The sequence below is a fragment of the Pygocentrus nattereri genome, chromosome 1 (genome assembly GCF_015220715.1).
Source record: "Pygocentrus nattereri isolate fPygNat1 chromosome 1, fPygNat1.pri, whole genome shotgun sequence".
NCBI lineage: Eukaryota > Metazoa > Chordata > Actinopteri > Characiformes > Serrasalmidae > Pygocentrus > Pygocentrus nattereri.
In genome coordinates this window covers 10,411,589-10,425,183 of record NC_051211.1, presented here as the reverse complement: position 1 = coordinate 10,425,183, position 13,595 = coordinate 10,411,589, and the positions used below count along the sequence as shown (strand labels likewise).

The following is a 13,595-nucleotide window of genomic DNA, read 5'->3' as shown; positions in this document are numbered from 1 at the left end:
TTCATTCAGCCTCGCAGATGTGATGATGTGCGATGCAGAACCATGCTACAGGCTCACAAGCTTTTTTTTGTAATTCGCAGCCAGTCTGGAAGCAATAGAGGCATTAGCCCTGACCGCAATCCTCAGGCTCTCTGGCCGCTCTCCCACACTGAGGGAACTGGACCAGAACACAGGCCCCTAGGATACCCCTGTGGATACAGGGCCTGGGAAAAGTCCCAGGAATGGACCGTCCACTTGCCTCCCCCGGTACCAGCCTCACCCCGCAGTGGAAAGGCCCAGATGCAGCTAAAGATGGGGGCAGGCGATTGAACAAAAGGAATATCACAATGCGATCAAGATAAGACTATGGATATTGTCAGTGCTTTCGGAACACTGAGCAAGTATGTTTCTTTCAAAAGGAATCTCTGGTGATATTGCAGTGGAGGATTTCACTTTATTGTCAGGAGATCATGAGCTTGAAGCTAAAGATTTTCGGCATGTGTAGCACTGAACAAAATAAATTGTTTTATAGCATATTTAAAATGTGCCACTACAGGTGCATCTGCCTTTTCAAACGTATCAATCTTTTGAAAAATGAAATATCCTAAAATATATAGACCACAGAAGTTGCATTGTCATTCTGTCATACTCACGTTTGTTCGGTTTCAGACCGGGTAAAGAAAAGAATGAATCTGATTTACCACCAGTTCATTTCAAACCACAGGAAGACACTAGTACTCATACATAACTGTAGACATAACTGTACTTTAAAAATGGGTTGATGTGAAATGCTATATTAATACCGCATTTATTTTACTTCACATAGATAACGTTGTAAAATCGCAGTTGCGCTGGTTAAATGTGCTTATGCTGCTGGCAGATATACACAAAAAGCCGCCTCTATCACCTAGTGTACATTTTAGGATCCTCACACCACAGTGTCAGACTGAACAATGATGCGGTTCATCAAAAAACATAAGTAAAAACATGTCTCAGCTCTCGTTTATCAGGCAAAATGGGATGTTTCAAATGGCCTCAGGTGAAAAGCTTCAGAATAGAAGACAAAGTGCAAACTCTCAGATGGTGAAGTTTGTGTGACTTTTGCAATTCTGTTCTTTTTTTGCCAGATTACAGTTCCATAGCCAACTTAAAGAAGACAATATACTAAGATCACAATTTTGCTAAACTTTGCTTTCATTTGACAACGATTAAGACTAAGGTCATGTGGTATCACTGTGCACTCCCCTGTGGTCACTTCAGTGTAAAGGACCATCAGAATATTATGGGTCAAAAGGTAAAACAAAGAAAAAAAAAAACCTTACCCCATCCACACAGCTACTTCAAATTAAGAGGACTCTTCAATTAAAAATAGCTCGGTAGTTTTTAAAGAATAAATTTCAGATGAGTATTGGAACGTACAAATCTCAAGGATTTGTTAGATCATGGGAATGACTTGACACGTCCAAATCTATGATTTGTCAGGATGTTCTTAGCACACAATAAAACTTTTAGGGCTCATTTGCATACCGAAGACTTCTCTGATATCAGGATTGCAAAGACTAGTGTGGCGATACTGATTAACAAACAGCATATTGTGCAGTACTAGTTCTGTTCTCTCATCTTGTCATGTGAACTGAGCTTAAACGAGGAGCATGACAAGACTGAGTGGAAGGAATGGAGGCTTAAAGACAACACTGTGGTAATCGAGGAGAATTAGTCATCATTTGTTCCAGACAGTTGCTCTGCATTAAGACTTTGTAACATAAGCATGTTTTTTAAAAGCCATGGAGATTCTTAATCATCACCCAGGCGGAGGTGTTGTGGAAAGAGTGGGCAAATGGGTGCTGAGGTGCTGCGGGGATTGTTCTGGAAAGGAGTGGAGTTTTATGGAGGCATGTGTGTGGCATAGAAGGGGCACGTAAGGTGAAAGTTTCCTGTTGTGTGAGTGGGTCTAGGGAAATAATAGCTAAGGGTGGGAGGGAGCATATTCCAAGGTCTGCAAGGTTAAGCCGCAATGTGGGACGGGTCAAGGAGATAGAGTTATTGCAGGGGCGGCTGGAGAGGGAGTGGCATGGCCTGCAGTGGATGTCCAGAAACATCTAGTTTTGCTAGTGATGAAAGAGGAGAAAGGCCTGAAGCGTGTGGCCTTCACCCAATAACGCTAGGAATAAAAGCTGATGGGGACCACTTGGCATGAAAGTATTTGCATTTTGCTGTAGGCGCCTACATGCAGTCATTCATTATTAGCTAAGAACATTAGCAATTTTTGGCTGAAGTATCTCTTTAAGCCACAACACTGATAACAGTGCCATTCTGAAGGTTAAAACAAGCACAGATAATGGTGCCAGATCAGGCTGATGCCCAGAGGGAAGGAGAGATATAGCAAGGAGGGGTGCTAACCAAACATACTGCACCACACACACACACACACACACACACACACACACACACACACACACACACACTCCAGAGGCAGACACAAGCCCTGAGGACCAGATGACTGATGGGATTTTGGCTCCCTTTTCAATTCTGGTTAACCTTTCAATGAGCTGCAGAAGCAACAACAAGCGCTTAAAGTGATGCAGGTCAACTTAGAGCAAGCTCAGCCTCAAACTATGCTAATACACAGACTGAAGCATTCACATGCAAGGGGGACTTCAACTGAAAGTTAAGGAACAGAGCAAAGCTTTAGCTAAATGTGTAGAAAACAAAGGTCATGTCAACAAGAAAGGCCATTAACTTTACCATTGATGGTGAAAGTGCAGAAGTGGTGGAGCAATCAGCAACTAGCTGTTCTGTTCCAACCATTAAGAAATATGACACAGATTTGGTAGAGCAAAGATGAAGGAGTTTAAAAAGATCTTCAATTCAAAGTTTAGTCATTTCCAATTCCACCCGTTAGTTAGGACTCCCCCAGTCACACGATTCCACCAACACTACGAGGGTGGGGCTAGCACAGGCTTCCTCCAAGACCTGTGAAGCCAACCACCGCTTCTTTTCGAACTGCCGCTCACGCAACATCATGGGACAGCCGAACGCGCTCAGAGGAAAGCACCAACCGCCAGATACACCTGCGCTGACTAGTATCACGTTGAGTGATGGGAGGAGAAGGAGGGCCATCCTACCCACCCGGAGAGAGCGAGGCCAATTGTGCTCTCTTGGACTCCCGGCTACGGACAGCTGAAGCATCACCAGGGATCGAACTCACAATCTCCTGATGTTAGAGCCAAAGCTTAGACCATTGTGCCACTCGGGAGCGAAAAGATCTTCAAATTTAACAACTTTTCTCTACAAAGATCAGAAACAGCAAGACCATGTCTTTTCTGCAGTTCTCTATGGATGACAAGAAAAATCTTGGTACCTTTGAAGTTTGGTGCTGGTGAAGACTTTTGAGCAGGGGTAACTCAAATGTTAAGAAGAGCTAGTATGTCCTTTCAATAAAAATCAAACCACTTTGGGAGCCACAACATTTTATGTCAATTTTACCACATTGGTCGTAAATATATCTCGCTTTGTGCTAACGTACTAGTATAGGCTAAAGTATAACAAAAACAAAAATGCAGACTTACTTCGCTTACTTAGTTATAGCCGCTTTTCTCGCATCTCAGGCAGGAAAGTTTTCCACAAAAGTCGAATAGTTTCTTGTAAAATTTATCTTAACGTTTGACTTTTTGCAAGGCTGAAGTCAAATTCTTGTTTGTCACTTTCTAATACGAATTTCCTCGTTCCACCTTAAATGGTGCCTGACACACCAGCATGTAACTACTGCACCATTTAAGGTGGAACAGGAGAATTTAAACAAGAAGCTGGTGAACGAGAAGCTGTTCAGCCTCACAACTTTTTATTGTTGGAACAGTTTCTCACTGCAGATTAAACGTATCAGGAAACTAGCTGGAGTGATCAGAAATGCAAATAAACGCAAATTGTTCTCCAAATTAATGATGTCCATCTTAAATCTTTCTCTTTGCCGTTTCATAAGCTACAAGCTAGTTGAGATTGTTGTCTGCGTTGCGTTATGACCAGCAGTCTGCACGCCAACCTTCAGGGTTAGAGGGTGAATTAGCAGTTGTGCATTAAGTTCAGTGTTTAAGACCATTTATTGTTAAAACTGTCTTAGAACGATCAGCAGAGCTTTATTTTACTGGAAAGGAGGATTATTTTACTTTTACCTACAAATCTAATACTGCTTTTAAGGGAACACTGTATGGCAAAGGAAAAAATGGAGCCTCTCCTCTCATTCAAAGCCCAAATAACCAAACCAAAGCTCTTCTCTTGGACATATTCTGAGAGGAACCAGTTCAGTACAAAAGATCATTATGCTTGAAACATGTGTAAGTAAAAGAGGAAGAGGACAACCAGCAACAAGATGGACAGACACAATCAGAGATTATGAACAAAGCTCTTAAGAACTAAAGACCCAAAGAATGATGTGTCCAGAAACATCAGTAGATGTACCAACAGAGATGCTACTACCAATAATAATAATAATAATAATAATATCAAAACGTTTTCTTCAGGTAATTTTGAGACAGATCCTGACTCAGTTCAGTAAAAGCTGTGGTTGTAGTATATTGTAATTTGGCCATGAAGCTGTGATTAATCTAGTAAGAAAATTGTGAAATGAAGTTTACCATCTAAAGTTGTGAAGTTTGGGTGGGTTCCCTTTGTTTTACTTTATTTTAGAAAAATATTAAGCTTCAACTTGCATGCTATCTTGTTGTCTGCACTGCTTCAGAGTTGGGGATCATCTCAAAATTACAGGAAGAAAAGGTGTTGATATTAGTCATTATCATTATTATTATTACTATTTTTTTCATTATTATTCTAGGAACATCACTGATAACAGTAGATGCACAACTACTACTACCACTACCACTACTACTACTACTACTAATAATAATAATAATAATAAAAATAATAATAGCAATAACACAACAAATGCTCAGTTCAGTAAAGGTTGTGGTTGTAGTACATAGTCCTAGCCATAAAAGCATAATTAATGATGTGACCCTTATTCGTCCCACAACGGGGATATTTCACCTCTGCATTTAACCCACCTGCGCAGTGAAACACCACATACACACTAGTGAACACACACACTAGGGGGCAGTGAGCACACTTTCCCCAAGCGGTGGGCAGCCCTATCAGCAGCACCCTGGGAGCAGTTGGGGGTTTGGTGTCTTGCTCAAGGGCACTTCAGTAAAGTACTGTCAGCTCAGGGGATCAAACCAGCAACCTTCCGGTCACAAGCCTGGTTCCCTAACCTCCAGTCCCCTGACTGCATGAAAGCTGAGACATGACTGTGCTTTTCTCAATACCCAACCTTGTTTTGCTTACTATCAGAAACATGACGCTGTGGTCTTTTCGAAACTGGCAGTAAAAGAGTACCATCACTGAGGGTACTATGGTAACTCTGTAAACCATCACCAGACACAGGCCTAGTTGCACCACAACCACAAATTACAGTCCTTTAATCCAGCTGGTTGGCAGGGGCTTTGACAAACTCCATGCTCCTCAAATATCTGACCTTTGACAGCCCTGACAGTACAACCCAGACAGAAGAGTTCCCTCACCCAAGCGTCAGTTGCCTTGGGGATAAATACTAAGGGACAGACTCGCCAAAGCCTTCAGCATGTTCCAGTCCCAGTGACGTGATTGATGTCTGAAGCATTTGAAGTCACTTAGTGTTAAAATGTCTGTCCGCTCCACTGAAACGCTTTTGCTCACATGAAATGCTTCTGCGAATCAGCGAATGAAACACGTACTTGCTGTTGTCCTACGAATTTAGAGGGAAATTCCATTGTTTTTTTGGCCAATTTCTGCATAATTTTAGATTCTAGATTTATTTTACAGTGGCCGTGATGGGAGGCTGCAATATGTACAACACAAATATAGCCATTTTATTTACTTTCCAGAATAATCAGTGGATCTAGACGTCTTCTTAGCTTTTATATGTGATGCTGATGATGGCGAAATTATGATAAATCTGAAAAAGTACACTTTCTATATCTTCTAACATCATGGATGTACCTCTCCACCATTGATGGACATCAGGCTCGCATTCGTAACCATTTCTTGTAACAACATTCTGTGAGGGAGCCTTTAGAGGCATTAAACTCTTCAGGTGTCTGGTTCCTATTACCACCACAGTAAACTGTTGCAAGTATTAGACATCAAACTCCTCTGAATTGCTTTCTTTACTCTGTAAAAAATAAGAAGTTTGCTCAACTTAAAATGATATAGTAAGTGATTGCATGGTTTTTCTCGAGTTGATTCAACTTCAGGAAAACAGAGTTCACACAAATCAAAATTTCTAGTTGAGTCAAAAATTCTCCAAGCTACTATTTCTAGGTCTGCATCTCAGTCAGATAAACAAAACTGAATGTGGTTTTTTTACTTAGTCTCTCCAGTAGCTGGTGCGCCTTCTATCACACAGTCCTGTCTGGAATTTTTTCGGTTAAGGACAGCTGCGGTATTGCCAGAGCTGGTTTATGAGAAGCCTGGCCACTTCTTATTCCCCCTGTTATATCACAAACATTACTGCTAAACAGTAGAGGGCGCTCATGAGGGAGTCCTCAATGAATGGGAGTGAAACTCATCCATTAAAAATGAAAAGTTAAAACAGTTTTTAATCACTTCCCCAGAACTTCTCTTTAATTTTATAAAGTAAAAGAATGTATTTCACTAAAAAAACAAAGAAATCTTATCGATATATATTTCCTTTTTTCTACAGCATAGGGATTTGGGGCAGCAGAAGGCAGGCATTACTGCCAAAGAGCAATCATTGATTGGCGAGTGGAGCAGCTCATTGGCTATTCGCACTCACTGATGTCAAGGACATACATGAGGCACCTTTTTAAACTCATATAGCTCGAGTTTGAAAGCTTTAAAAACATAACAGCAGTGTTAAAATGTTTTATGCTGCTCTGTGATCAGGAAATGATTGCATTCTTTTACATCAAAAATGTTGAAGCATTTATAAACTATGATTTTGCTCGAGTGCTCCATATCAACCCATTCATTTTAGACTCGCTCGAGAGCGCCCTCTAGCGTTTGAGAAAACCGGAAGACATTACAGAGTGGGAATTCTCCCTTCTACAAGTTCTTGGGTATCGCTGGGATTCACACTCACAACCTGTTGCGCTGCAAAAAGTGGTTTGTCCACTGAAAAAAACTTCATGTGGTAACAAGCAAGTGAACTAGTTTTATTCAACACTAAAAATGACTTTGATAGAAAGAAACATTCATTCAAAGTATTTATTTAGGTTGAATAAAACTAGGTAATGTACTTGTTACCAAATTAAGTCATATTTTTAGGTAGATATGACGAACCACATTTTACAGCTTGAGAAGAATTACTAGACAGCTGCACCACATGAGACTCTGCCATGCTTTAAAGTTAAAACAACAAATGTTTTCTACAATGTATTAAACATTTGTAGACACAAAGTCTGAGTTGTTTTAGGTGCTCTAGGTTTAGCCATCCATAAGTGCGGCCAAGACGAAAAAATGCCTAGCAGGATTGTGTGATGGAAAGACTCCTGGCTTTTGGGAAGCTGAGTATAAAAACCAAGTTCATTTTATTTACCTGACTGAGATGCAGAACTAAAAAAAAGAGAACTTTTGACTCAACTACAAAGTGTGATTTGTGTGAACTCTGGTGGCGTCAAGTTGAGTCAACTTAAGAAAAGCCATGTAATCTTTTAATATAGTCCTTTAAAGTTGACCTAACCTCTAATTTTTAACAGTGTACACTTCAAGGATTTTATTACACAGAAAATTCCCCTTCCATGTAATCCATAGCAGAAATGTCAACAAACAGCTCTCTGACACAGTAAATGCTATCCCAGCAGTGTAAACAATGGACCCTAAACAAGCCTGAAACCCTCAGAGAGCTTCAGTTTGGCTCATTTATACCAACACAAGCACTACAAAAATTTAATAAGGGAGATTTTAATACAGAGTTCAGTGCTTTTTATTTCAACCACTAATTTTAAGCAAACAACAATCATATTTCAACTACAAATTATTTCAGTCTGTATGTTTAAATCTGTATGTTATCTCTTTCTTTATCTTAACAGCCTGGCAGCTCAGTGTGTGCATGAAAGCCAAACCCATCTATCATTTGATAAACTCTTCAGATTGTCATCCAGTCCCAATCCCAGATATGCTCCACAACACTACATGTCAGTTTATGCCAAACAGCTGTATGTAGTTTAATACCTACCAACAAAACAAGTCTGTGAGAAATAAAAACAGAGGCATGCTGTATGCCAAGTTCAGAAAACAGAAGCTACTTTGCTGAAATACATTAATGTGCAAGTGTTTTAGGCACCTGCCAATATAACAATTTAAAAGCTGTTTATCTGAGCAATAAGTGTTTATTTGCTTAAAAAAAACACTAGTATCAGAATAAACACAAATAATAATGCAATAAGTAGTGTTTTTGTGTATATGAACCTATTCATTTAATCAATTTAAAACCTCTCCTTGTGGCAACCCAGTATTATTCATAGTTTTCATCCAAGACCTGGCTTGGCTAATCGATTCTTCATTAGCTTAAATCTGCCGTGCTGTGAACATGCACTGTTCCTGTTACCTCAAACACCTCCTCGTCCAGCAGTCGTGTCCCAAACACTGTGACCCCGTCCGTGCTGACCACAGGTCTGTCCCCACGCAGCAGCTCCACAGTCTGGACCTTCTTGCAGTCCAGATACAGCGTGACTGACTTGCCCGTCACACTGTATGCTATCCTGTGCCACCTGAAGAGAGAGGATGACCAGGTTATCCAGGGTAATAGAGAAGATCTGCTCCTCTCAGGAGGCCAAAAGATGTATTGTGTGTTAATTGTTCTCTCGATATTGGCCGATACTGATCAATGTAAGCCACCAAAAGTTCATTATTTTGATTTAAACTAATGCAGGCCAACCTTTACCCTTAATAGATTCTATATTATTTAGTATATCATCACCAAAATATGAGGCAAAATAATCATGATAGTAGTATTTTGTCCATATCATGCAGCTTTTACTCGAAGCTCTGCTCTGTCATTAAGACTCAATGACTTTGCGAAGGCTCTGAGGGTCAGTTATGGATGACCGCAGTGTGAACAAATGCTTTTTAGACTGTAGGACTGTGCCATATGTTTTTTGTCATGGTTGGCTCCTCCCACTACTCCATGTGCTTTTTCTGTTTACATTTTGATCATCGGGCGGCACGGTGGCGTGGTGGGTAGCGCTGTCGCCTCACAGCGAGGAGGGCCTGGGTTCGATTCCCTGGCCGGGTGACCGGGGTCCTCTCTGTGTGGAGTTTGCATGTTCTCCCTGTGTCTGCGTGGGTTTCCTCCGGGTTCTCCGGTTTCCTCCCACAGTCCAAAGACATGCAGTCAGGCCAATTCGACGTGCTAAATTGCCCCTAGGTGTGAGTGTGTGAGTGACTGTCTGTGTCTGTCTGTCTGCCCTGCGATGGACTGGCGACCCATCCAGGGTGTATCCTGCCTTCCGCCCGAAGACTGCTGGTAGGCTCCAGCAACCCCCCCGCGACCCTGACGGAGAAGCGGCTTAGAAAATGGATGGATGGATGGATTTTGATCATCCATGTGCATTTTTTTCGTCTAGTCCGGCCCCTTGTTTCGTGACTCCACCCCTGATTGTTTCCACCTGTACCTCATCATCCCTGTTGTACATAAGCCCTGTGTTTGCTCCTTGTCTTTGTTGTTTGAGGTTTGATGTATGTTGCTTTTTTTTCTGGCCCTGTTGTTTGTGTACCTGTTTATTTACATTTACATGTCTGTCCCTCCTGCTCTACGTATTGGTCATTTGAACCTGGACTGTCTTGACCCTGATTTTGGATTTGCCTATAATAAATCTCGCTTGTCTCTGCACATGCGTCTGCCTCAACCTCGCTCCCCATCATTACCGAAAGACCAGCCACCAAAGGATGCAGCGAGACTCCGGTATGTGGTTGTTCTGTTGGGACGAAACTCCGGCTGTTTTTAAGCAGCCCAAGTTAGATATTTCCCAACACCACCAAGCCAGAGACAGAAAATCCCCTGCCGCTGGGGGTACACGAGCGTCTCAGTGGTCCTGTAAGAAGGCAAAGGACCATCCTGCCTAGTGTCCTGACGACGAGAGCTCAGGTAAGCGCCTTGGGTTTTCCCGTCTTGAGCAACGCTGCAGGGAGGAATGACCTGCAGCGCAAGGTGAGGCTAGACGGAAGGAACCTGCAGATAACCCTTTACACGGTTCTTGGTTCGTTCTCAAGCGCCACTGCGATCTTCCTATAGCTCGAGTGCCAAGAGGGTCCTGTGTCTGCGTGTTCCTCCAGGTTAGAGCAGCTGTCCCCAGCCCAAGTTCCTGTTCCCGTGGCCGCACCCCACGGCAAGCCTAATCCTGGGGCCGCACCTCCGGACCCACCGCCAGTCGCCGCACCTCTGGACCCACCGCCAGTCGCCACGCCTCCAGACCCGCCGCCAGTCGCCTGTGTCCGTCTTGGTTCCTGTTCCCCTCTCGTTTGCATGGGTCTGTCTTGCGTTCCTGTTTCCCTCGTCCTGTTGTTCCTCCTTTCGTCTCTCGTTCACCCTCGTTTTGTTGTGCCTCCTCGTCCTCCCTACTTGTTTCGTCCTCATTCTGTTCCTGTGTCTGGTGTTGTCTCCCGTTTCTGTGCCTGTTCCTGCTCCGGCTTCCGTTCCATGTTCTCCATCTGTGTCTGCTCCTGTTCCACATTCTTGTCTCTGTTCCTATTTCGGCTCCTGTTTCTGTTTGTGCCCGTTCCTGCTTCTGTGCCTTTGGCTTCTGTTCCTGTGCCCGTTTCTGCCCCTGCTCCTATTCCCGTTCCTGCTCCTGTGCCCGTTCCTGCTTCTGTGTCTGTGCCTGTCCCGTGTCCTGTCCCGGCTTCTGTCCTGGTTTAGTTCTGCCTGTTTCTGGTCTCTTGTGTCTGAGTTTGTTTTTGTTTGGTGCGCTTCAGAGCTGCGCACCTAGGTGGGGGGGATCTGTCACGGTTGGCTCCTCCCACTACTCCATGTGCTTTTTCTGTTTACTTTTTGATCGTCCACGTGCTTTTTTTTTGTCTAGTCCGGCCCCTTGTTTCGTTACTCCGCCCCTGATTGTTTCCACCTGTCCCTCATCATCCCTGTTGTATTTAAGCCCTGTGTTTGCTCCATGTCTTTGCTGGCCTTTGGTGTTTGTTTGTTTGAGGTTTGATGTATGTTGTTTTTCTTCCGGCCCTCTTGTTTGTGTACCTGTTTATTTACATTATGTCTGTCCCTCCTGCTCTACATATTGGTCACTTGTTCCTGGCCTGTCTTGACCCTGATTTTGGATTTGCCCATAATAAATCTCGCTTGTCTCTGCACATGTGTCTGTGCCTCAACATCGCTCCCCATCGTTACATTTTTAGTCCGTGGAACGTTTCATAGGTCCAAAACAGTCTCTGAAGGTGTTATTAGATGTGACTGCTATTTAGACGCACATGAAAAATTAAATACCTGCTATTTCTCAGTAATCACAGGCACCAGACTGAAATAAAGAGCTCATCACAGATGGTATGTTTAGGTTTTGCACATGTGCTCCACTTGGATGCAGAAAAACAATTCAAGGAGTAGTTTGTGTGCACTAATCACTGTTTATTTACCAAAACCAAAACACAGAACCAGAAGCAGAAGAGCTTTCCTAAGCAGCCTGAAACAGCCAATTCCAGCCTCAGTGTAGTAACTATTACACTAGACTAGAAGAATGATAACAGCATGTGGACTGAATGAAACAGCTCTGGCAGAAGAACATATAAGGAAACAAACAGACACAATATTAGCACGGAGCTGCTAGTGATACAATGCAAGACATTTTCATAGCCGGTATCGATTTCATGAAAGGGATCATAAATCTCACAAGGCATAATTATTAAAAAACAAAAAAAACCTCACATCTCCAAAATAGTAACTTTACATAAATAAGAAAAAAACATTTTAAACTTTTAAAGTAAGATTTTAGGAAAACATTTCTACATGTAAGTAATATGCAAATAAGTAAGTTTATGTAAGTAATTTTGGACCAAATCTGTTGAGTCACTTCATCATGAAATATCCACATAATATAAAAGCAGCTGTTTAAAATTATGTAAAAAATGACCAAATGATCTCCATAAATGGACATACAAGATTTTGTCCTGACAGCGATTCATGGCCCATACAAAAAACATGCCAAAATTCTGTTCAAAGTGCAGATTCAAAACTTTTAACTCATAATTTGTGTTTGGAAGAAGAGGAGGAACTATTTTAATATTATTTAAATTTGATGACGTACTGTACTGAAGTATTGATATTTTGCATGTCTAACATAGTAACAGGATGTGATGATACATAAAGTAATTAGCATGTAAGTCTAATTAATTGTGTAGTTATGTAATTATGCAATCATGTAATTACCAGCAGTGTTATGATATGCATGTTAATTTTCGCCTTTTTCCATACGGGAGTTGTCAGACGATACATGATGTGAATTCAATACAGTTACATTTCTGATGATGTCATTTCAGTCAGCACTTTACCCACACTACCTACAGAAACACAATATTGGATTATGAATGAAACTGCAATGTTCAGCTTATTACATTTTGAGATGTGGATGTATAGTTGACAATTTAACCTTTTGGTCAGTTTAGCCTTATGGTCAACAATAAACTTGGTTTTATTATTATGAGCCATAATAACACGTGTTGCCAAATATATGTGCAACATGTAACATACATCTTTTAAGTTTATTTATATCATTTTTTAAGTTAGTTTAAGTATTGTAAGAAAATAACTTTTATCCCTTCAACAAGTACAAACATTCTGTGAATTACCAAATAATAATATATGTGAACAATGTGGTAGCATATTGTTTCTAATTCTGTACCTAAACTGTATTGTATCACGATGCCAAATAGAAAACGAGTACTGTATCATGTTGTATTATAAATGCATAATTACACACTAGTCATAGATTTTGCATATATTGTTTCCAAGTTAGAACCATGCCTTCAATACATGGCCGTGCTTTGAGAAGAGACTGTATAACTGTAAAAGAGAACAGAACTCTAAGAACTTGGAGCTGGAGTTTTGGGCATTTTCTCATGCAGCTTCTTTCTGCAGGCCCCCCTAGTGGTCATTCTGCCAGCAGAATGGAAATTAACTCAGATATTTTGAATTATTGTAATCTGATCATTTTTTGTTTCCTGTAATTCTGTTACAACATTAACTAGGACACTTGGCTCTCTATGTGTGAAATGTTCTGACTCTGTGTTGAGCTGCTAGTGGGCAATGCTTGCTCTCCAACAAAGACAAAAAGAGAAAACGCCTTTTAATGATCACTGTGGAAAAAGCTAGAACGCTGGACCCCCTGTGACTAACAGAGGTCGGGCCGAGGAACAGGGAGGGGAAAGGGCTGGTGGTGGGGTTCATGGGCTACTGACAACAGAGATGAAAATGTATACGATGTTGTCTTAAAAGTAGGCGGAGCTTTAGTTATAATAACTTTAATAACTTTAGTTACTTTATAACTCCATCAAAACAACAATAACTGACTATATAACCCACTTCTCATAGTCAATCAATCCAAGTTCTTCTAAAATCATATGTA

At 41.5% G+C, this 13,595-nt stretch overlaps 1 protein-coding gene across 1 annotated transcript in view; it reads right to left on the bottom strand.

Annotated features, from left to right (window-relative positions):
* Positions 1-13,595, bottom strand: part of col5a3a (collagen, type V, alpha 3a) — a 146,908-nt gene that overhangs the window by 106,595 nt on the left and 26,718 nt on the right. Inside the window, exon 4 of the mRNA XM_037543870.1 lies at positions 8,579-8,741. Within this exon, the coding sequence (XP_037399767.1) occupies positions 8,579-8,741 (163 nt within the window). The remainder of the gene's footprint in view (positions 1-8,578; positions 8,742-13,595) is intronic.